The sequence below is a fragment of the Vanessa cardui genome, chromosome 2 (genome assembly GCF_905220365.1).
Source record: "Vanessa cardui chromosome 2, ilVanCard2.1, whole genome shotgun sequence".
Taxonomy (NCBI): Eukaryota; Metazoa; Arthropoda; class Insecta; order Lepidoptera; family Nymphalidae; genus Vanessa; species Vanessa cardui.
Window position 1 is genome coordinate 7,612,136 of NC_061124.1, and position 24,628 is coordinate 7,636,763.

General features: G+C 33.5%; 2 protein-coding genes across 2 annotated transcripts in view; one reads left to right on the top strand and one right to left on the bottom strand.

Annotated features, from left to right (window-relative positions):
- LOC124540363 (anoctamin-5-like) overlaps positions 1–8,420 on the bottom strand; it is a 32,047-nt gene extending 23,627 nt beyond the window's left edge. Inside the window, exons 1-6 of the mRNA XM_047117868.1 lie at positions 7,288–8,420; positions 5,323–6,695; positions 4,167–4,260; positions 2,419–2,607; positions 1,564–1,740; positions 1,085–1,260 (exon numbers count right to left, since the gene is read on the bottom strand). Of these exons, the coding sequence (XP_046973824.1) occupies positions 1,085–1,260; positions 1,564–1,740; positions 2,419–2,607; positions 4,167–4,260; positions 5,323–5,399 (713 nt within the window). The 5' untranslated portion in view covers positions 5,400–6,695; positions 7,288–8,420. The remainder of the gene's footprint in view (positions 1–1,084; positions 1,261–1,563; positions 1,741–2,418; positions 2,608–4,166; positions 4,261–5,322; positions 6,696–7,287) is intronic.
- Positions 8,421–12,034: 3,614 nt separating this feature from the next.
- On the top strand, positions 12,035–24,537 carry LOC124540372 (anoctamin-5-like). The gene is made up of 9 exons (XM_047117876.1): positions 12,035–12,381; positions 15,049–15,246; positions 16,190–16,366; positions 16,670–16,845; positions 18,411–18,527; positions 21,891–21,990; positions 23,768–23,851; positions 24,374–24,486; positions 24,534–24,537. Exons 1-9 carry the CDS (start codon positions 12,316–12,318, stop codon positions 24,535–24,537), a joined length of 1,035 nt encoding a protein of 344 aa, XP_046973832.1. The 5' UTR covers positions 12,035–12,315.
- The last annotated feature ends 91 nt before the right edge of the window (positions 24,538–24,628 follow it).

The window sequence follows — 24,628 nt, forward strand, 5'->3', positions numbered from 1 at the left end:
TGATTTATTTATAAATTTAGTCTAAATATTCTTTTTAAATTTACATCCAAAATTCCATACAAAAGGGGTGCTCGACTGCAGTTAGGAGTCAAGAGTTATCCCTAAAAATAATCCTATTCTCATAATATTCATAATATTCTAGAAGAATATTATGCCTAACGCAATCGAAAGCTTTTGATAAGTGACAACGCATCATAATTGTGCTTAACAAATGCTACACCTGCATCAGTAGTCGAGCGACCTTTAGTGAAAACATGTTGTTGAGAATGCAATAGCTTATTCGAACATAATAACAATTGATTAAGCATGATTTTCTCAAAAAATATACTCAATACTGGCAAAATAGAAATCGGTCTATAATTGTTCGGATCATTTTTATCACCGGACTTAAATAATGGGATTATTACTTTACATTTTTTAACAGATCATGAAAAATACCAGATTGTACACAATTATTAAAGAAATAAAAAGCCTACACAATTACGTAATAATTGTAACTGATAGATCCTAAAGGTCACTGGTTCTTTTAGGTTTAATGTTTTAAATAGTTTTAATTCTTCTTGCGGAGTTATACTCTCCAAAGAAAATTCTACCTCATTCTGGGGAACACTTAAGTTCAACACGTAAGTAAGTCTAAGGCGTCAGTAGGTGACGCATTGAGTCCTTTAGTAATAATCAGAGTAATTTTAGAGATATATTTTTCGAATTAGTTGGCCACATCTAAGTATTTAGCTACAATTTCGCCTTTTATACTCATTTATCAAACTTCAACCTGCCTCTCTCCGAACTTAGAATATCGCAAGTAGTTTTCTTTTGGGTGTTACCCACATCTTACTTCTTAATCTTTATTTTGTATGACTGTGTTTCGATTATTAAGTAATGTTACGATTAAGTAAGTATAATTTATAAAAGAAGAATATAGAATTATACATGTATTCTGAGATTGATGTTTTGGCGAATTTTTGTCGTTTTAAAGGAATAGTGTCTATAGGCATATGGTCGAAGCAATCGCACTCCTTTCTTAGATGTAGGAAATTGGTTTGTATCAAATTCAGATAATAATGAAATAGTTATTAGTACGTACCGTATTAAATTAATCCAGTCCCTTTGTTTATTTTTCATACACGGCAAAATGGGATTCGTTGAATCTAGATGACTCTCAACGAAATGTCTCTTGATACCAAATATTTCTCCGTATTCTGTTATTACGTGATCAGGTGCGTGAATTTTTATAAATAATAAATTTTTGTGAGCTCCCATCTAAAATAATTAGTCATCCTATTATTTTTATTATACAACACTTAATGAAACCTTGGGATCAGGCACTTTTCGAAACTCTCGGGCAGAATAAGAGTGTACATGAAAAGTTTTTTCGTAATCGGTTTACGCAGAGTAAAGTTTCAAGCTAGCATGTGTTTTTTTTAAGATTTATGTTTTTATGGCATCGGTATACAGACGATCCAATGGGCTCCCTGATAGTAACTGACAGCGATTGTGAAGACGATTGTCTTTATAATTTTTAGAAGACCAGCGAATCGTACTGTTATTAGAGAGTAAACTTACCACGCCGGGTTCTACTTCGATTTGTAAGCCTGTTTTAATGATGTTTGTTAGAAAATCGGTCTTTATGGTGTCTGTGTCTACACTACGTGGCTTGTCTTCAACAACCAAGACCAGGTCTATACGCCGTTTTTCATCTCTGAACTTTCCCATAATTGCTGTCTTCTCTATTATTTTAATCTATGTCAGAAAAACACACAGAATTACATTTTTAGTTATTTATACAAAACTAGAGATCGGTCCCGACTTCGCACGGATGCAATACTGATACTGAATATACTGTAGATTTTTCTTGTTTCTTTACGGTATTGGCCATGTATTATAGACAAAATCATTCCTCTCGAATCACTCTGTCTATTAAAAAAAGTCATCAAAATTAGTGGCGTAATTTTAAAGATAAGCATACATAGGGACTGACTGCGGTAAGCGACTTTGTTTTCTACTATGTTATGATGATAATGATGATTACAAGTGTACAAGATGATTCGAGTATATATGATAGGATTAGACGAATGTCCAAATATATTATCATATGTAGCCGTTCTAGCACCGCTTACTTTTTATGTGCTCTATGGGTGCTTGTAATCAATTTTGAGCTCTGCGGCGAGGTAGTCTGCAACAACCCCCCATTGTAAAAACGGGGCGGACTAAGCTCGAAACCGAAACCTCAAAAATATAACGGCCCTAAACCCAGCAATGGCATATTAATATGCCCTTATTTTTTATATGACTTGAACATATTTTATAAGCGGCAGTTGATATTATGTTGCAGTACAGTAATTAGTAGTGATGAAGTTTTATAATCTCAACAGATATTTAATTTTATAATTATTGTAAGAAAATAGAAAGTATATTAACAGGTTGAGATTCTTCTTCTTCTTCTTTTTCTTTTTTTTCTTTTTCTTCTTGTACAGGTTCTTCTTTTACTTTTGGTTCTTCCTTAATTAGTTGCTCAATTTTACCATCGGCTTCGCTTGATTTATTTTGATTGCAAGCATCTTCATGAACTATTTTCAGTCTGTGCATACTATCTTCTTCATTTATAAACTGCAAAGATTTAAATCGTTAGAGGCGCCCTCACTTGAAAAGCTGGAATAATTTGTACAATGCGTGTGTTGCCAAGTCGCTTACGATGCCTTACGTGCTCACACTAATGAGTGTGAAGTTCGGTCAACAAATTCATCAAATAGTAATATGTAAGAAATTAGGTTGTTAAAGGAAATAATTTGTAAAAATTGCAAAAAATAAAACACGTTATTAAAAAAAAATTAATTTAAAAATAAATAATAATAAATGTATATTTTTTAATACAATTATATTTTTTTTTGTTATTTCCTACACGTTATTACATAACATTTATTCTACATGAAATAAAATCAATTTATAATACTTTTGCCAGTTTGTTCTCTTTTTATGAATATGATGAAGGCATACAATGAGCGTAGCATTTAATTACGGACTTTATTAATTGTATTTTGTGGTTCCAAGGTGCTGGTTATTCTAGGGAATGATGTTTTTAATATTGGAAACATTGTATTTGATGAATAAACTCAGTGCAAGGTATCCATTTCTATAATAAAATTCCACAGACATTTTTAACTTAGCCGTTTCGTAAATTCAAATCGTTTATAAAAAATACATTGGTGAAAAAGGCAAATTATTCGATACAAGATTTTGTAGATGATAAAAAAGCGTGGAATTAATACCCGTTGACTTCCAGGCAGGATATATTAATTTAATAATCGTATTAACTAACATGAGTGTATTTTTTTAAATGTTGAAAAAGAGTAAGTACTGAGTTTCTTGCCGGTTCTTCTCGGTAGAATCTACTTTCCGAACCGGTGGTAGCTTCACTTAATTGTTAAATGACGATTCAAAAGTGCTTGTAAAAGCCCACTTGAATAAAGTATACTTTGATTTTGATTGATTTTGATTGAGTACTTTTGATTGCCAAGCTATATAATCAATTTTATTATGAAAATAATTATTGCCTTGTAGATTTTTATAAAATTTTAGGAATGCTTCTGTTTTAATTCAAATATCAAAAACATCGCGCGAAGAAAAAAATAAACTACCTAGATTTCTTAAAGTTATCAACCGATGAAAACTTTAATTTTGATTACTCATTAAAGCGCTGCAACATTTTTGACATTGAATTTTTAATCATTTTTCTAACGACCCACCCTGATGTACATATATCCGACAATTTGCTGTAAGATCTCACTCATACCTATTTCTTCGTCTAATAAAATTGATAGAATATCACTATATCATGTTAATTTGACATTGTTCGTCCTCTGCTGATTGCAACTCATTTAATGTGGATCAGTGTCGCGGAACCCTGACGTGGTCGCATTAATTCTTTCGTGAGCTGATGTATTACTCAATATTGAAAAATTTTCTATAGGCGAGCAATTTCCCGTAAAACTGCTCCGTAGTTCTAGGAGGCAAAGTGCTTTTTTCATATATGCCACGAAATTGCTCAGTAGTAGCAAATCTTGCAAAGTACGATGAAAAGCTGGTATAGCATGAATTTTAATTTTTCGTCTCCCAGTGGTGTTAAAAAAATGTCATCTTGCTTGAAATAATAAATTTGCAGAATAAACTCGACTAAATTTCGTAGGTGACCACGCCTCATCTCCCTGGTCTCGCTGTATTATCTTTATCCACTTTTCTTTCCAACGTGTGTCTTGAGAAAATCTAAATAATAAAAACATAATTTAAGAAAGGTATTTTCAATTATTTAAATTTTATTCCAGTACCAAATAAGTTACTCTTGACTGAACCACTGAACCATATTTAATAAAACACCCATCATTTACTAAGCTACTAGATTTCTAAGAGCAAAAATATATTTGACGACCTAATATTACAAAAAATATTACGGTGCAATTTAAAACATTTTTTTAAAAAACATAATATGCCGACGCTACCACAGGATTGCCGCTGTTAATGTCCATTTATAGATGATCCCTTTCAAAACCGCTTCCGGAGCACTTCCGTGTATCTAGTTATTTTAGTTAATAGAACGGTGCTGAGACTCTTAATTACATAAATTATGCAATACTACTTTCTCCGTCGCACATGTTTACATCGAAATAGAATAAATTTAATATTAAAATAAATATAAATACTTACGAGTGAAATAGTATTTCTTAAGTTGTGATTGCACTTTCGAAAGGCACATGACGGCTTACAGCGATTTTTTTTGGATTATAATTAGAGCATTAATTACGATCGATGACCTCTGACTGTCACTCCGTATAAATGAACACTGATTGCAAATGAGTGAGCTCACTCATTTGAGGATTGACACATTTTATAGCGGTTATACTATGGCATGGGCGCATAGATTTGGAACTATTTAAATCTTTGATAAACTAACACCATACTAATCTTATAAATAGCTAAGTTTTGCATCTCTTCTTCCAGAATCAGGGTAAATTATACACGATCATGGAGATATATTTTTTAATTTTAAGAATAAATTTCCCTTTCACATACATAAATACAGGAATAATCTGTACGTCGATGTGTCTAGCAGAGTCCAATAAGTCTACTATAGATAGACATAAAAATACATCTAAATTTGTTTAATTTACTTGTCACATTATAAAAGCTTGGCCAAAATAAATAACAGTATATACATTCTACACGTAAAATATACTATTAAAACTTGAAAATACGACTGGAGTCTCCGAATATCTTTTCTCTAGTTGTACTTACTATATAGCCTGTAATAATCTAATTAGTTATTAATGCAAAAATGTTACCAGAAATTTTTTCGTCGGTAATTCTTCCCGAAAGGTTTTGTATCTAATGCATTTATTTGAATGCATTATGGTTAAGATAACAACGTTTGAATAAAAATAATCAATATATATTTATATATAAAATAATCGAAAGGATATTATTAACAAAGTCCACTTCGAAACCCTTTGTAAATTGACGATAGAATTCTTTTAAATTGACATAAAACGTTACGTCGGAAAGAATGGTACGAGAAAAAATAATGTGAGAGGAAAAAGTTTAGTTGATATATAATTCGAAATGGTAAAACTATAATTATAATACATATACTGTACTCGACAAATATTTTACACATAAAGTGCCGATTTGTAGATTGAGATATGATGTCGAAATTCTATATCCAAAGAATAACGTTGGCTGTTTATCCGATAATTGGTTGTCTGAAAATTAAATACAGCTTGTGTTAAAAGGTTGTTACGTGAGTCGAGGTCATACTTTTAAATATAAAATATTTAGATGTTAATTACACATAAAACACATACTTGAACATAAAATAATAAAAAGCGAAATATGTATAAAGACTAACTCAGGGATACATTTGCGTTTTCCCGAATGCCGAAAATTGGAAAAACATAAATCGAATGAGTAATCCTTTATTTTAAAACTAGCGACCTGCCCCGGCTTCGCACGGGTGCAATATTACATCACAGTAGAAACTTAAAACTAAAGTTATCAGTGTTTCTTTAGTAAATTTTCCATGTATTTATATAAAAACCTTCTTCTCGAATCACTATATCTGCGGAGGAAGTAATAACAATATAGATACGCAGTAGCGTGTCAAGCCATTTTAAGAAACAGAACTGGCGAGAAGCATCCTGTGTAATATTACACGAACCATTTGGAGCCATTTTGATCCCTTAGTAGCTCAAAAACCGTTTCATATAAACGTGTTTATGAAAGCACGGGACAACACCTCTGTGGCCGCCTTTTGTTGCCGTTTTTCAAAAATGTTTTTCGAGGTAAAATAAGGAATATTCCAAATTTTTTTTGATTGTTTGTTGTTCATTAATGATGTATGTGTTTTCTCTTTCTTATAATATGATATTTTGAAGAAAAGAAGTATATTGGGATTTGAAAACATTTGGGCTATTGCCCAAACTGATTAGTGGTAGCTTTCGTTATTGTTTTGCGTAAAGCCGCCCAAACAGCGCTGCAGCAAATCGTCTCTGCTCAAATTTTCGTACACTAGCGTAATTGCCTCCAATACTTCCTTAGGAAGAGGCGGCTTATGGCGATGTTCAGAAATATTACAGCTTGAGCGGTCGGCTCGCTACCACGAACACCACGATTCGGCTCCCTTTGAGCAATCGTCATGTTGTGGCTATCTGTGGATATAAATATCATAATTACCGCAACTATGAATATCGCTCTGGCACGTCAAAGCATTCAAAGTACGATAACATTTTAATTATTAACATGAAATATTCGACCTGTTTCTCTTAAACATTACAGTAACCCATCTGTGAGAAAGAGATGAAGCGAATGTTAAACCAATTTCGATGTTACATCCGTTTTATCTCTTTGTCACATATCGTACAATGTTAAGTAAAATAGAGACAGGTCTATATCTGAAATTGGATGTCAACACCGATATTTAATCCAAATATCCGTTACACGACCGATGTTACAAAATTCGGATATCGCCTGTGCCTTCGTATTTTCGGAGTTCTAACGGTTCAGAAGTTTTCGATCGACTCTTCGATCACACTTTCTCGTTGTTCATTTCGATGTGCAAAGAATAATTGTGAGCGTTCGATATTTATAAACGAAACGATTCAGAGCGTTTAAGTGCGAATAGGGTTGTTTCTATTCGTAAACTGATGCTATGATGCTATCACTATACCTACATTGTAAATTTTTCAACGATCGCCACCCACATCGTTTTTTAGAAATTATATTTATAACAATAAAGATTACCTGGGAATGACTCATAGGACTATGGGAAAGGCCCGGTACACCCGCCAAACGCCAAACGGTTGAGATGCGCACCTAGCGCCGAGCGTCATGGAGCTTTGCACCACTCTACAAAATATTTAATATTGGCGAAAACAATAATTTATTCGACCTACTAAATTATCATTTAATGTATTTTAGATTTTTCTATTCGATGACCAATGTATCGATTTTTAGAAACCGATACATTGGTCTTGTCTCTTAATTAACAAAATATTTTTTTTATCTGCATTGCGATTCTGTAAGAATTATAACTTCGTATCTTAATCGTGGATTATTGACAACTGACTTGCAGTAATGCGCTATTTTGATACGTGTATTCTATAAACGATTTTTCCTTTTCTTTTAAATTTAATTTTTTTTTTTGGGACTTTTCAACGACATAGCTAAATGTCAGTCCCATCGTTTCTTTAATAACATTTCACCACCACCAACAATAATAATACCCTTATAATCTCAACTTATTTTCAACTTAAACTGGTAAATCATTTTTGCAATATCGGAGTCGGGTATAGACGACGCTTTGAAAAGCGCCGACATCTTTTACATTTAAATCGAAATGTCGCGTCAACTCCTGTCTCGGGGCAGCATTTCGGACACATTCCACTAGGAAATGACGTACGTCATCCTCAGTCCCACATCATCATCAGAAATCGAAATTTATTGCGTGGAACATGTCCAGAACGCAGTCTAAGAGTTATAACAATTTTTTGACGCGGCAACCTGAAGTCGTTGAACCACGGGATACGGGGAGGCTCACTCTGCATGGTCTTGTACCATATTCCCTTACTTTTCGATCTTTCGTCGAAGTGCTCTTTAAAGGCTTTTTCACATTCCCTTTTGTATTTCATTAAAACATCCGAATAATTTGGTAAATTTATTGTTGTTCCAACAAGTAATACTTGTTTTGCTAAAGTATCAGCCTTCTCGTTTCCCGTTAGTCCAACGTGAGAAGGATTCCAAGGTTTCAGAGACTTGCCGCATGGATGGAAATTAAGGAATTCATTTAAAATTTTGTAAGCTACTGGTACTCCCCTTTTACCCCTGACACAGCCTATGAGATGCAGTATGGCACTTTTGCTGTCTATATAAATAATAATAATAATTCAGTGGCGTAGGATGGGGGGGGGGGGCGGAGGCTGTGGTCCGCACCGGGTAGTACTTTGCCGGGGGCGGCGCTGCTGAGGTGGTAGTTAGAAAAAAAATTAAAATTAAAAAAAAAGGTTAATTGCTTTCAGTGCTTTTTTCGTAATTTTTTTTTATTTATGCATGGGTGATACAAGTGCAAGGTTTTTCAATAACTATTATATAGAACTATTTTAATCTTTCAGTTCACTTGAGGAGTTGAGCTTAGAATGATACTCGTGCGCAAAAGACCGATCGTGAAGTGGGCGATTTCTCAATTATTCTATTACATTTTCAGTAATTTTTCTAAGTGATATTGTACCTTCTACTCTTTGTCAAAAAATGTTAATTTCACTTTTCAATTCAATAAATCATTCAATAAAACTAATAAAAGTACTCCTTTTACCATGTCCAAATTTTTTATAATGGGTTACAAAAATAAGAGGTTGGCAAATTTGGAATCCGGGAACCGGGTGCTAGTGACCTATGAGTGCTACGACACTGTAATAATATCACTATTAAGATTTCTACAGTAACATAGTGCAACCTTATAAATAGCTACTAGTTCTGCAGACATTATTCATGTTGTTACCTTACAACGGTGGTGGGTATAAAGAAACACTATTTGGTTATACAATTTTTTAATACAAAGTAACTTAATATTCTATAAAGACAATTTTCACTTAGCTAGTTACTTAATTTACCACTCTATTTTATAATGATTATTATAAAAATATATATATATCACTTGGGATAAAAGGCGGGTTTGAAAATTCAATGTATTGTAATCAAAAATTTAAGGTTGAAAATTAGGCGCCACTGACGAAATTTATATAATAATTAAAAGGGGTACATCACCAAAGTTTCCAGCTACACGTGGATATTGCTAACGGTTAATGGAACAGGCCTGCCGTCCTAGGAGTTGCACCAGCCGCTATCTGGACACATTCAACCAGGAAACTGCAGCCGTTCACTCTTAATATTTCCGTTCAAGAAGTCCACTTGGTGGGTAAATCCGATTAAAAAACAACCTCCTGTAATACGAAATATACAGGATCAATAAGTTAAGCAAATTAGCAAATGATAAGGAAGGGATTTAGATTACGAAATTCGTATTTTGGGAGGTTGGGGGGGAGGGGTGGATGGTGGAGAACCCCCCTGTACCACTCCCCCCCCTCGGAAACATATAGTTTTTGAGACATGATTTTTTTTAAATCTTGGATTTCTAACCTAAAAATGTATGAAAAATATAGAGCCATTTGAACTATAGTACTTTGGTAAAAAATTAGAAATCTGGCTTTCGAACGTCTCCAGCGCTGCGGGAAGTGCAGCCCCTTCGCCCTTGCGTAACAGTCTGCAGCCACTTCATACTCGCCTACGCAGCTTCGGCTCGCATGGTGCCTGCAGTCTGTTACGGCGGGCGGGGGCTGCTCTCCCTCCGCGCCTCCGGACTTTTATATACACTCTAGGGGTAGGGCATACTAGTATCATGCAGGGTCGGGGTTGACTAAGTATGAAACAAAATGGCGTCACCGATTGTTACCCATAAAAACGTCAAAATTGTTAGTAAATTATTGTATTTTTAATTATTAATTTCGATCAAACTACGTGATTCCGAAACCTAATATTTTGTGGAAATACTTAAATAAATATAATCTTTCGAACAGTAAACATTTGAAACAGAAATTCGTGGATTTCTAACCTTGTTACCCATAAAAAAGTCAAAATAGTTAGTAAATTATTGTATTTTTAATTATGAATTACGATCAAACTATGTGTTTCCGAAACCTAATATTTTGTGGAAATACTTAAATAAATATAATCTTTCGATCAGTAAACATTTGAAACAGAAATTCGTGGCTTTCTAATCTAAATGTGAGCCAATGATAAATACCTTTAACGAGAGATGTAAGCACCAATTTACCTTCTGGAGGTTCAAAGTCCTGCTTACACAAATTGACGATCTCAACTCCGGAGAACCATTTCAAAGGGTCACTGTAAACCACAATTTAAACATGACTACGACTTTTGAATTGCAAACTAATGCATTTAATCAAAACAAGAATTCAAGACTTGCAATTTTTTATGAGTCGGTAAAAATGATATAAAGTTCTGTCAAACTTCAAAACTTCATTGTTAACATATATTCTGAAAAAATAACTGCTATTAAAGCACTGAATACTAAACAACCACAAATTAAGAAACTCAATTATTAAGACAACTCACCGATATATTCAGTATATCGAATTAGAAGTTTGGATTCGGTGTGAAGCCGATAGTTCCAAAATGCAAAAAGAACGATATCGAAAGTTCAGGAACCTTTGAAAGGTTAGCGAGTGTGACCAGTATCACTACCAAAATACCCTTAATGAAAAAGGAATTATATCCATAATTAAATCAAGGAAATAATTATTAAAACTAAGAAAAGCCAAATATGAGTCAAAGTAAATGTATCATAACTAGACCCCGACACCTTCATCAAAACACTAACCTTTAAACTGGAAGACAGCTATTAAATTAATCTGAAACGACGTGAAATGACTTCCAATCAAATTCAGCAAACGAATTAGATGATTAAAATCTTATTTTAATAATTGTTTTAATAAACCTTTAAAATAAATGTAATTTATTTTGTTAATTAAAATTTTAGAAAATGCCAAATCGAGGCGTTATACTAGCAACACCGATATAAATTAAGTGGGAAATGGGTTAATGGCACGGAATTTAACGAATTGACACTTTTGTGACGTTTTATATTATTACAAAAAAAGTTAAAATTATGAAAATAATTTTTAATGTAACAATGTATACACATGATTTTGAACATTTTACCAGTATTAGACTTAGGATCGTACCAAGACCGCTACTGTGTGTCTATATTGTTATCACTTCCTCCGTTATAAAACGCCTTGTAATATACAATACATATTATTATTATTTTATATATTAACATATACCTATATTAACAAAACTAATTAAATTTAAACGAACAAACAAAATATGTCATTTTGTACAACATGCGAATAAAAGTTTTAAAATGCGAATAAACATCACTACAGAGTACAAAAGAAAGTCGCTTGCCCTGTCCCTATATCCCTATGTATGCTTAAATCTTTAAAACTACGCAATGGATTTTGATGCGTTTCTTTTTAAGATATAGTGATTCGAGAAGAAGGTTTTTATATAGATACATGGAAAATTTAGTAAAGAAACACTGATAACTTTAGAAGTTTCTACTGTGATGTGATATTGCACCCGTGCGAAGCCGGGGCAGGTCGCTAGTTTTAAAATAAAGGATTACTCATTCGATTTATGTTTTTCCAATTTTCGGCATTCGGGAAAACGCAAATGTATCCCTGGGTTAAAGTCTTTATACATATTTCGCTTTTTATTATTTTATGTTGAAGTATGTGTTTTATGTGTAATTAACATCTAAATATTTTATATTTAAAAGTATGACCTCGACTCACGTAACAACCTTTTATCACAACCTGTATTTAATTTTCAGACAACCAACTATCGGATAAACAGCCACATAACGTTATTCTTTGGATATAGAATTTAGACATCGTATCTCAATCTACAAATCGGCACTTTATGTGTAAAATATTTGTCGAGTACAGTATATGTATTATAATTATAGTTTTACCATTTCGAATTATATATCAACTAAACTTTTTCCTCTCACATTATTTTTTCTCGTACCATTCTTTCCGACGTAACGTTTTATGTCATAAAATTTAAAAGAATTCTATCGTCAATTTACATAGTGTTTCGAAGTGGACTTTGTTAATAATTTACTTTCGATTATTTTATATATAAATATATATTGATTATTTTTATTCAAACGTTGTTGTCTTAACCATAATGCATTCAAATAAATGCATTAGATACAAAACCTTTCGGGAAGAATTACCGACGAAAAAATTTCTGGTAACATTTTTGCATTAATAACTAATTAGATTATTACAGGCTATATAGTAAGTACAACTAGAGAAAAGATATTCGGAGTCTCCAGTCGTATTTTCAAGTTTTAATAGTATATTTTACGTGTAGAATGTATATAATGTTATTTATTTTGGCCAAACTTTTATAATGTGACAAATAAATTAAACAAATTTAGATGTATTTATATGTCTATCTATAGTAGACTTATTGGACTCTGCTAGACACATCGATGTACAGATTATTCCTGTATTTATGTATGTGAAAGGGAAATTTATTCTTAAAATTGAATAATATATCTCCATGATCGTGTATAATTTACCCTGATTCTGGAAGAAGAGATGCAAAACTTAGCTATTTATAAGATTAGTGTGGTGTTAGTATAACCGCTATAAAATTTGTCAATCCTCAAATGAGTGAGCTCACTCATTTGCAATCAGTGTTCATTTATACGGAGTGACAGTCAGAGGTCATCGATCGTAATTAATGCTCTAATTATAATCCAAATAAAATCGCTGTAAGCCGTCATGTGCCTTTCGAAAGTGCAATCACAACTTAAGAAATACTATTTCACTCGTAAGTATTTATATTTATTTTAATATTAAATTTATTGGATTCCGATGTAAACTTGTGCGACGGAGAAAGTAGTATTGCATAATTTATGTAATTAAGAGTCTCAGTACCGTTCTATTAACTAAAATAACTAGATACACGGAAGTGCTCCGGAAGCGGTTTTGAAAGGGATCATCTATAAATGGACATTAACAGCGGCAATCCTGTGGTAGCGTCGGCATATTATGTTTTTTAAAAAAATGTTTTAAATTGCACCGTAATATTTTTTGTAATATTAGGCCGTCAAATATATTTTTGCTCTTAGAAATCTAGTAGCTTAGTAAATGATGGGTGTTTTATATTAAATATGGTTCAGTGGTTCAGTCAAGAGTAACTTATTTGGTACTGGAATAAAATTTAAATAATTGAAAATACCTTTCTTAAATTATGTTTTTATTATTTATATTTTCTCAAGACACACGTTGGAAAGAAAACTGGATAAAGATAATACAGCGAGACCAGGGAGATGAGGCGTGGTCACCTACGAAATTTAGTCGAGTTTATTCTGCAAATTTATTATTTCAAGCAAGATGACATTTTTTTAACACCACTGGGAGACGAAAAATTAAAATTCATGCTATACCAGCTTTTCATCGTACTTTGCAAGATTTGCTACTACTGAGCAATTTCGTGGCATATATGAAAAAAGCACTTTGCCTCCTAGAACTACGGAGCAGTTTTACGGGAAATTGCTCGCCTATAGAAAATTTTTCAATATTGAGTAATACATCAGCTCACGAAAGAATTGATGCGACCACGTCAGGGTTCCGCGACACTGACCCACATTAAATGAGTTGCAATCAGCAGAGGACGAACAATGTCAAATTAACATGATATAGTGATATTCTATCAATTTTATTAGACGAAGAAATAGGTATGAGTGAGATCTTACAGCAAATTGTCGGATATATGTATATCAGGGTGGGTCGTTAGAAAAATGATTAAAAATTCATTGTCAAAAATGTTGCAGCCCTTTAATGAGTAATCAAAATTAAAGTTTTCATCGGTTGATAACTTTAAGAAATCTAGGTAGTTTATTTTTTTCTTCGCGCGATGTTTTTGATATTTGAATTAAAACAGAAGCATTCCTAAAATTTTATAAAAATCTACAAGGCAATAATTATTTTCATAATGAAATTGATTATATAGCTTGGCAATCAAAAGTACTCAATCAAATTCAATCAAAATCAAAGTATACTTTATTCAAGTGGGCTTTTACAAGCACTTTTGAATCGTCATTTAACAATTAAGTGAAGCTACCACCGGTTCGGAAAGTAGATTCTACCGAGAAGAACCGGCAAGAAACTCAGTACTTACTCTTTTTCAACATTTAAAAAAATACACTCATGTTAGTTAATACAATTATTAAATTAATATATCCTGCCTGGAAGTCAACGGGTATTAATTCCACGCTTTTTTATCATCTACAAAATCTTGTATCGAATAATTTGCCTTTTTCACCAATGTATTTTTTATAAACGATTTGAATTTACGAAACGGCTAAGTTAAAAATGTCTGTGGAATTTTATTATAGAAATGGATACCTTGCACTGAGTTTATTCATCAAATACAATGTTTCCAATATTAAAAACATCATTCCCTAGAATAACCAGCACCTTGGAACCACAAAGTACAATTAATAAAGTCCGTAATTAAATGCTACGCTGAGTGTATGCCTTCATCATATTCATAAAAAGAGAACAAACTGGCAAAAGTATTATAAATTGATTTTATTTCATGTAGAATAAATGTTATGTAATAAAAAAAAATACATATAATTGTATTAAAATAATATTCTTGTATTATATATATATTTTTGAATTTTTTTTTTAATAACGTGTTTTATTTTTTGCAATTTTTACAAATTATTAACTTTAACAACCTAATTTCTTACATATTAATATTTGATGAATTTGTTGACCGAACTTCACACTCATTAGTGTGAGCACGTAAGGCATCGTAAGCGACTTGGCAACACACGCATTGTACAAATTATTCCAGCTTTTCAAGTGAGGGCGCCTCTAACGATTTCAATCTTTGCAGTTTATAAATGAACAAGATAGTATACACAGACTGAAAATAGTTCATGAAGATGCTTCCAATCAAAATAAAGCAAGCGAAGCGGATGGGATAATTGAGCAATTAATTGAGGAAGAACCAAAAGTAAAAGAAGAACCTGAACAAGAAAAAAAAGAAAAAGAAGGAAAAGAAGAGGAAGAAGAAGAAGAAGAATCTCAACCTGTTAATATACCTTCTATTTTCTTACAATAATTATATTAAATATCTGTTGAGGTTATAAAACTTCATCACTACTAATTACTGTACTGCAACAAAATATCAACTGCCGCTATCTTCAAGTCATATAATAAATAAGGGCATATTAATATGCCATTGCTGGGTTTAGGGTCACTATATTGTTGAGGTTTCGGTTTCGAGCTTAGTCCGCCCCGTTGTTATAATGGGGGGTTCTTGCAGACTACCTCGCCGCAGAGCTCAAAATTGATTACAAGCACCCATAGAGCACATAAAAAGTAAGCGGTGCTAGAACGGCTACATATGATAATATATTTGGACATTCGTCTAATCCTATCACATATACTCGAATCATCTTGTACACTTGTAATCATCATTATCATCATAACATAGTAGAAAACAAAGTCGCTTACCGCAGTCAGTCCCTATGCCACTAATTTTGATGAGTTTTTTTTAATAGACAGAGTGATTCGAGAGGAATGATTTTGTCTATAATACATGGCCAATACCGTTAAGAAACAAGAAAAATCTATAGTATATTCAGTATCAGTATTGCATCCGTGCGAAGTCGGGACGGATCTCTAGTTTTGTATAAATAACTAAAAAAATGAGTCGAGATGGCCCAGTGGTTAGAACGCGTGCATCTTAACCGATGATTGCGGGTTCAAACCCAGGCAAGCACCGCTGATTCATGTGCTTAATTTGTCTTTATAATTCATCTCGTGCTCAGCGGTGAAGGAAAACATCGTGAGGAAACCTGCATGTGACAAATTTCATAGAAATTCGGCCACATGTGTATTCCACTAACCCGCATTGGAACAGCGTGATGGAATATGTTCCAAACCTTCTCCTCAAAGGGAGAGGAGACCTTTAGCCCAGCAGTGGGAATTTATAGGCTGCTGTTGTAACTCTGTGTGTTTTTCTGACATAGATTAAAATAATAGAGAAGACAGCAATTATGGGAAAGTTCATAGATGAAAAACGGCGTATAGACCTGGTCTTGGTTGTTGAAGACAAGCCACTTAGTGTAGACACAGACACCATAAAGACCGATTTTCTAACAAACATTATTAAAACAGGCTTACAAATCGAAGTAGAACCCGGCGTGGTAAGTTTACTCTCTAATAACAGTAAGATTCGCTGGTCTTCTAAAAATTATAAAGACAATCGTCTTTACAATCGCTGTCAGTTACTATCAGGGAGCCCATTGGATCGTCTGTATACCGATGCCATAAAAACATAAATCTTAAAAAAAACACATGCTAGCTTGAAACTTTACTCTGCGTAAACCGATTACGAAAAAACCTTTCATGTACACTCTTATTCTGCCCGAGAGTTTCGAAAAGTGCCTGATCCCAAGGTTTCATTAAGTGTTGTATAATAAAAATAATAGGATGACTAATTATTTTAGATGGGAGCTCACAAAAATTTATTATTTATAAAAATTCACGCACCTGATCACGTAATAACAGAATACGGAGAAATATTTGGTATCAAGAGACATTTCGTTGAGAGTCATCTAGATTCAACGAATCCCATTTTGCCGTGTATGAAAAATAAACAAAGGGACTGGATTAATTTAATACGGTACGTACTAATAACTATTTCATTATCATCTGAATTTGATACAAACCGATTTGCTACATGCGATTGCTTCGACCATATGCCTATAGACACTATTCCTTTAAAACGACAAAAATTCGAATTCTATATTCTTCTTTTATTGATTATATTTACTTAATCGTAACATTACTTAATAATCGAAACACAGTCATACAAAATAAAGATCATTGATGGTAAGAAGTAAGATGTGGGTAACACCCAAAAGAAAAGGTTGAAGTTTGATAAATGAGTATAAAAGGCGAAATTGTAGCTAAATATTTAGATGTGGCCAACTAATTCGAAAAATATATCTCTAAAATTACTCTGATTATTACTAAAGGACTCAATGCGTCACCTACAGACGCCTTAGACTTACTTAAGTGTTGAACTTAAGTGTTCCCCAGAATGAGGTAGAATTTTCTTTGGAGAGTATAACTCCGCACGAAGAATTAAAACTATTTAAAACATTAAACCTAAAAGAACCAGTGACCTATAGGATCTATCAGTTACAATTATTACGTAATTGTGTAGGCTCTTTATTTCTTTAATAAATGTGTACAATCTGGTATTTTTCATGATCTGTTAAAAAATGTAAAGTAATAATCCCATTATTTAAGTCCGGTGATAAAAATGATCCAAACAATTATAGACCGATTATTATACTCAATACTGGCAAAATAGATTTGCCAGTATTGAGTATATTTTTTGAGAAAATCATGCTTAATCAATTGTTATTATGTTCGAATAAGCTATTGCATTCTCAACAACATGTTTTCACTAAAGGTCGCTCGACTACTGATGCAGGTGTAGCATTTGTTAAGCACAATTATGATGCGTTGTCACTTATCAAAAGCTTTCGATTGCGTTAGGCATAATATTCTTCTAGAATATTATGAATATTATGAGAATAGGATTATTTTTAGGGATAACTCTTGACTCCTAACTGCAGTCGAGCACCCCTTTTGTATGGAATTTTGGATGTAAATTTAAAAAGAATATTTAGACTAAATTTATAAATAAATCATATTATTAATTAAAAGAGTACCGTTTAGAAAGAAACGCCTGGAGTTAGGCTCGGGTTCCATCATAGGACACTAATTACTGTGAATAACAGCATTGTAAATCTGTTTACATTAATAGAGCAACGATGTGAGTTTCTTGCCGTTTCCTAGAAGCTGCGTTCGGAAACGGTGGTAGTATTTAATTATTGAAGATTCAAAAATGCTTCGTTGGGAATTTAAATTAAGTAAAATTGATTTGATTTGATTCGTGTGGTGCACTGTGGTGGTATTGTAAATATTAATTTATAAACATTTAATGTATTAAAACTTGTGTCTTGGAAAACACGTAAACTAGTTTGACTGCCGACTGCCGTCCCAGTGTAACGTATGCGAAGGAATAGAGTTCAGATATGTTTACGCTCACACTTGTGTTATGTGTACATATGGCTAAAATAGTTTGCAATCGCTTGGTTGCTCTTGAGAATCAACAAAATCTAGGCAAAACGTTTCGCAAAAATAGTTATATATTTATATATTTTTTATTTACAGAAAAAATTACTCAAAAGGTACGGACATGTACTCCTATTATGAAAGAAGTCTTATAGTTTACAAGATTCTGTTGAACCTACCTTTTGGTAACGCAGCCAATCATTATAGTATTAATCGGTAAGCTTACTTGATACACTTGTTGGTAAACAGAATAATATGAACATAAATTATTCAAGTTTGTAACACTTAAATGCACTGGTTATTCTTTAATTATTATTTTTTTGCTCTATATGTTAAGCCACTATGTCTCTTCAATTACAATATCTACGATGATTTCCCATCTCCTCATGATCTCACTGCAATATCCTGCTAGTAGGAACATAAACAGTAATATCCTTATTTTATATTATATACCAGAATAACTATTTTATTTTCATCTGAATTTGAAACATACTGATTTGCTACATCTAAGAAAGAAGTGCAATTCCTTCGACCATATGCGTGTAGTAGCCATATGCAGTGAAGTAAAAAGTTCTATTTCATTTTTCCTATTCGTGGTCACAGCCAAGCCTATTACCACCTGCCTCCCGTTCGGCTTAACGGCGGCACTAAAAATGTTCGCATCTGTGATGAACTGGACTGAAGAAATGCTTTAAAAAACAAGGACTCCGTCTCATTGTCTACCTGGACGACTACCTCCTAGCTCATCAGTCCAGGGACTAGCTGGAAGCCCAAGTAAAAATAGCTATCAAATTCCTAACCAGTCTCAGATGGTACGTCAAATTGGAAAAATCTATTCTCACTCCGACGAGGTCAATAGAATTTCTGGATATAAATTGGGATGTACAAATCAAGACCAAGTCTCTTCCCCAAGAAAAGGTCTCAAAAATGGGCCAGTACATTCAAACTCGGCTCGCAACAGGCAGTTTGACCAGCGGCAAACGCCTCTTACGGTATCTCACCGGGGAAGGTTGCATTGCCGAACTCTGCAACGCCACAGCAACAAGCTTCGTCTGAACCCTCAAGCCCCAATGAAGTTCTCGGAGAAAGTCTATCAAGAATTGGAAAGGTGGTTGGACATCAAGTGACTCCATTCCATCACGAGATGATGACGACGAATTACATCGTTAAGGACGCTTCCGATATACAATGCTCTAATCAACAGCTAAAGGTGATCGTTGCAATATCAGCCGAAACAAAAAATTTGAAAGACTTGATTGAGATCCTGCAATGTGACAACTGGACCTTGATAGCCTTCATAAGAAACAAAGGCGGAACCAGGTCAGGGCCTTTCTTAGAGCTGACCAATGTTCTGCTGGCGTTAGTGGACAGCCTTAACATTGTACTCCTCCCACACCAGGAGTTTCTAATTCGGAAGCCGACCACCTCTCGCGCAAGTGCGTCGTTCCCTAGTAGCATATATTGCCTAAGACCACGGAAAAGATTTTCGGCGTTTGGGGAACACCCGAAATCGACGTATTTGCGTCAAACCTCACATGTGTTGATCGAACATATGTGTCATTCGGCTTAGCAGACTCGAACGCTTGCTTTCACGAGGCATTCAGCAGACAATGGCATTACGGCCTGGCCTGGAGTTTCTGTCCACCCAGCCTCCTGCCTCGAGTGCTGCATCACCTCAACTCAGAATCAAGCAGATTCATAATAATAACGCTCAAGTCGAAGAGACCAATTTTGGCGCCCAGACTCAAAAACAGATCTTTGACTCGACCGAGGAAGATTCAGAAATCATCAGAAACGAATCCCGTACACACATTTAAAAGCCGTCCTCGGGCTGAAGTGGGCAGACTGAACCTGGAAGCTTAGCTCATTTTTAATGGGATTCGATGACCCATAACTGGTCTGTGGGAGAGAGACAACTTTTGACATCCTGCTGGCGCGTTTTCACACATAAAACTTACATCGCAATGTGGACGAAGTGGTCGCGCTGGTGTGAAAGCAGTGACATCGATCTGCGTGTGCCCATGCCATCCCAGGTCGCACGCTACTTAGCCCTTAACCTACACATAAAGGATAATTTAGCTTACCGTACCATATTAGTGCATAGGAACGTGATATCAACTATCTGTGCGACTATCTCCAGCGCGAAGATTTCCTTCAGCCACATAGCACGTACAAAAAGCTATCTCCACAGCAAAACCGCCGCCAAAGATCCCTATTTGGGATGCAAGAATAGTCATCAGGCATCTTAAACTCGTTCACCCAGGTCCTACAAGCTTCTACGAGGTTTCGAAACGCGACGCCACGGTTTTGTTGTTAGTATCAGGGGTGCACGATCTGACCCTTTTACATTGTGATGCAAATGCAAATCATTTCGTGGACAATTCAGAGTCAACTACAACAACTCAACTGAAACAGATTCCAGATCCCATTGTTTATCAGACTGGATACTCTCAGCTGCACTTGAAAGGAATATTGATCCGGTATTTTGGGTAAGAAGAAAAGAAATATCAGGAAGCTCGAGAAGGTCTATCTACTACTACTACTACTACTACTACTACTAGGCTCGTTGTAAAGCCAGTCACACCGACTATAATTGGTGGCTGGGTAAAGAAAGTTTTGTCTGAAAATAGCATCCAAACTTCACCAGGTAGCTTCAGATCGGCGGTTACATCCTTGAACTGGCTAGAAGTATCATATTAATGATATTCTAAGTAAAGCTAATTGGCAATACGAAAGTACATTTAGAAAATTCTAGTGTAAGCCTTACCCCGATTTTTCTCTTCTAATTAATTACTAACCAAATCACTGATTATTGTTAACTTAATTCTTTAATTTTGTTCAATTGAATATAAATTTAATTTTTCATTGTAATCATACAGTATATTTTTAGTATACGCAATCATTGTCACTTTGTTGCGTTGTTTGATTTTCGTAAAAATTTCATCGACAAGCCACCAGGAGATAACAAACAAGTCTCTCGTAATGGGCTTCAGACGTCAAACGGAACACACAATATACAAAGTTTACCTAAAAATATTTTTTTATTATGTTTCCTGAGACATCTGAAGTCCAGGTTATGTACACAAAAAGTGTGGTGATCTCTCTCTTATGTAGGCCTTGGTACTTTAGCCCCATCAATTCACTATTTTGAATTAAAAAAAACACCAATAGTTATAAACAAATATAAGACAGTTGCAATAACATAATATTAAAAATAATATTATTTATACAGATTATAAATAATATTTTATACATGTCGGTCCATCAGTAAGAGCATGAAAATGTATGTATTTATCTTTGTAGTCATATCAGTAGCAGCATAAGGTCATTTCACTCCAGTGGAAGAATTCAGTGGGAACATGCGAAAACATCTGATGATTCGACTATCAAAATAGCAACGTATTCTAGGCTACTACTGTTTTTTCTGCCAACGCTTTACTAGGTCCTGATGTCCTATGCTAAATACAAATTATTCTCACAACCCCGATATCATTGTACCGTCCAGTGTTTAGTTTTATCCCAATTTTTCAACGATAGAGATCTTTTAAATGAATACTGATTTGAACCGTTATGTTTTAGATTATTAGAAAGGAATATAATATTAGACGCTTATGCACTCCATGATGGTCCGTATCGTTTTATGCCAGACCAAACTGTTTTTGGATCAAATGCACGACAGGTATGATCAATTCTATCTATGAAATAAAAAGGCAATTATAAGCTTCTTACACGTTAGGCATAAAGTAAATGTTTTAAGAACTCGTTGTAAGTCCTAAAAACTAAAATAAAGTTCATCTAGTAATGGTTATAAAAATGTTAAATACATTAAGCGTATTTTGAGTCTTTTTAATAAATATGTTTCGCTTGTTCTATAAACCATTTCGGCGTACGGAGCATTGTTCCTTATTGTAAAGGATTAATATCAACAAATTCTAAAAAAGAAGGATAATCTGTTGTACAAAATCGATGGTTAGGATGATGGCGTCTCCCTTCACGACCTTATTCCAAAATCCAATAATATTATAAATACTTATTAATTTACTGTAGACAAACTTTGCTTCTTCATCACATGGTACAAAAAGTCGCTTACCGGTGTCAGTCTATGTCTCCGTGTATGCTCTTTAAAATTACATAACGGATTTTGAGGCGCTTTTTTTAGCAGATAGTGATTCAAAATGAAGATTTATATGTATAATAAGTGCAAAATATACACGAGAAACATTGACAATTTAAAACGTTTCTAATGTGATGTAGACATAGGCAATTTTTTGCGCTTAGATTGCATACCTCAGAGAATTTAAAAAAAAGTTTGCGATAATATATGTCTCTTAGAGATAACCTGCAATTACTTTTCACTCGAAATAATGGCTTAATTTCGAAGCGATTTTAAGAAATTATTATTTTTATGGTATGCATTAGGTACTCCTTAATAAGGCCTTTACAGCATGCAATTTAAATAAAATATTCGATGACATTACAGACTTAAGATCCAAGGCCATAGTGGTTCTCATGAAAAAAGCTATGAACTTTGTGTATAATGACAATCTTAATAGCTATATGTAGTATCAGTATTACAGCCATGTGAAGCCGGGTCCGGTCGCTAGTAAAATAAATTGCAAATAAAAATAACTGTGTCTTGCCGAAGTGCTGTTACTTGTGAAATTACAGATTAATATTAATCATAAGATAAAATATTTTTTTAAAAAAATTACACCGTCTTCAAAGTGATAACTAAAAAAGTAATAAAATAATTTGGTTTAAACACGTATTATTGAAATCGGCCGATCGTATGTAAACATTTCTACATTTTGTTTTTCACTCAAAATCGTCCGACTCAATGTGTAATAATCGCGAAAATCTAAGACAACATTAAATCTAAGACAACCTTAGCGCTGACCCTATTTCAATAAAACTTATATGGGACCACTTCTGGAGCATGATATACCAAACAATAACATAACAAAAGAAATGTTTAGTGAACCTGTACTACTCTTCATAAAAGCTACGAAGAGGAGTATAAATCCATATATTAATGTTGAAAGAACTTTTTCCTAACTCCTAGTAATTGAGGACTTACACCTTCCATCATCAGCTCAGCAGTATAATATTATGATTGCCAGAAGCAAATGCCAATATAACTGTAAAAAAACACGGTACATGTGCCTATAAAATTTGAGGGTTCCCCTCGATTTCTCCAGGATCACATCATCAGACTATGATATCCTCATCATGGTACCATTTTAGGAGTATCTTCTTTCTAACAAAAAAAAAATAATTAAAATCGGTTCATAAATGGCGAAGTAATCGGCGAACAAACATAAAAAAATATATGTATATACCGTTCGAATTGAGAACACTCCCTTTTTTGAAGTCGCTTAAAAAAATACTTTATTTTGCGGCTTAATATGACCACTAACAAGTTAAGAATTTTTAAATTGTATTTTTAACATTTGCAGATACTGTATTACAAATGGTCAGGATTTACAAATATGTTTAAATTTCAACCATTGCACCTGATTCATGAGTATTTTGGACCACAAGTTAGTATCACTCGATAAAATTAAATCACACACTATAATACGTGATTACTTTATAAGGTTTTTTTTTATTTTATGATCAAGAAATAATGATTTTATTAGATACCTAAAACTATTATTTCTTACCCTATCTGCCCCATGATTTTCCATATCCTAAAGAATCTTTTTCAATGTTGCTTTGAGCGGATTTTTTATTTTTAAAACATTAAACTTAAATGTTATTTGATCGGAACGCCCAAGGGCATATACTTATTTGACTTGTTGTTCTGCTATACGTTTAGAAGATTTTCCAATGAACATTATAAAAAACGTACTGATATTTCGGCTGTTAGGAGAACGTAGTCATGAGAAACAAGTCGAACACTATGTAATAAGCGTTATTAAAAAGAGATTAGTTTAAATTCTAATTAATATATTCCGAATCCTTAATACTTTCAGTATTAACATTTTACTTTTATAATGTTCCTTAAATTTTGTCGAAGTGTAACCTAAATTCATAAATAAGTTGTACTATGTTATGTTCAGATTGCGTTTTACTTTGCGTTTTATGGATTTTTGAACACGGCGCTGGCTATAGCTTCAATTGGCGGTGTAATCAACACTGCGTTGCCATACTTTGTCGGCGAAAAAAACCTAAGGTTTCATTTTATATATTTTATATATTAATTTGTTTTATAAAAATTAGCTAAGGATTTATCATTATTTTGAAAACTAGCGAGTGAGAGTAATTGTGATAATATTTTAAAATAGTACTCACTCCTGCGTAATTAAATGAAATTA

Excerpts from the sequence above, each read along its gene's own strand:
- LOC124540372 (XM_047117876.1), top strand. The coding sequence starts at position 12,316 with ATGCATTCAAATAAATGCATTAGATACAAAACCTTTCGGGAAGAATTA. Across the intron at positions 18,528-21,890 it reads AATCATTATAGTATTAATCG|ATTATTAGAAAGGAATATAA; the intron begins GTAAGCTTACTT and ends GTTATGTTTTAG. Across the intron at positions 23,852-24,373 it reads ATGAGTATTTTGGACCACAA|ATTGCGTTTTACTTTGCGTT; the intron begins GTTAGTATCACT and ends TGTTATGTTCAG.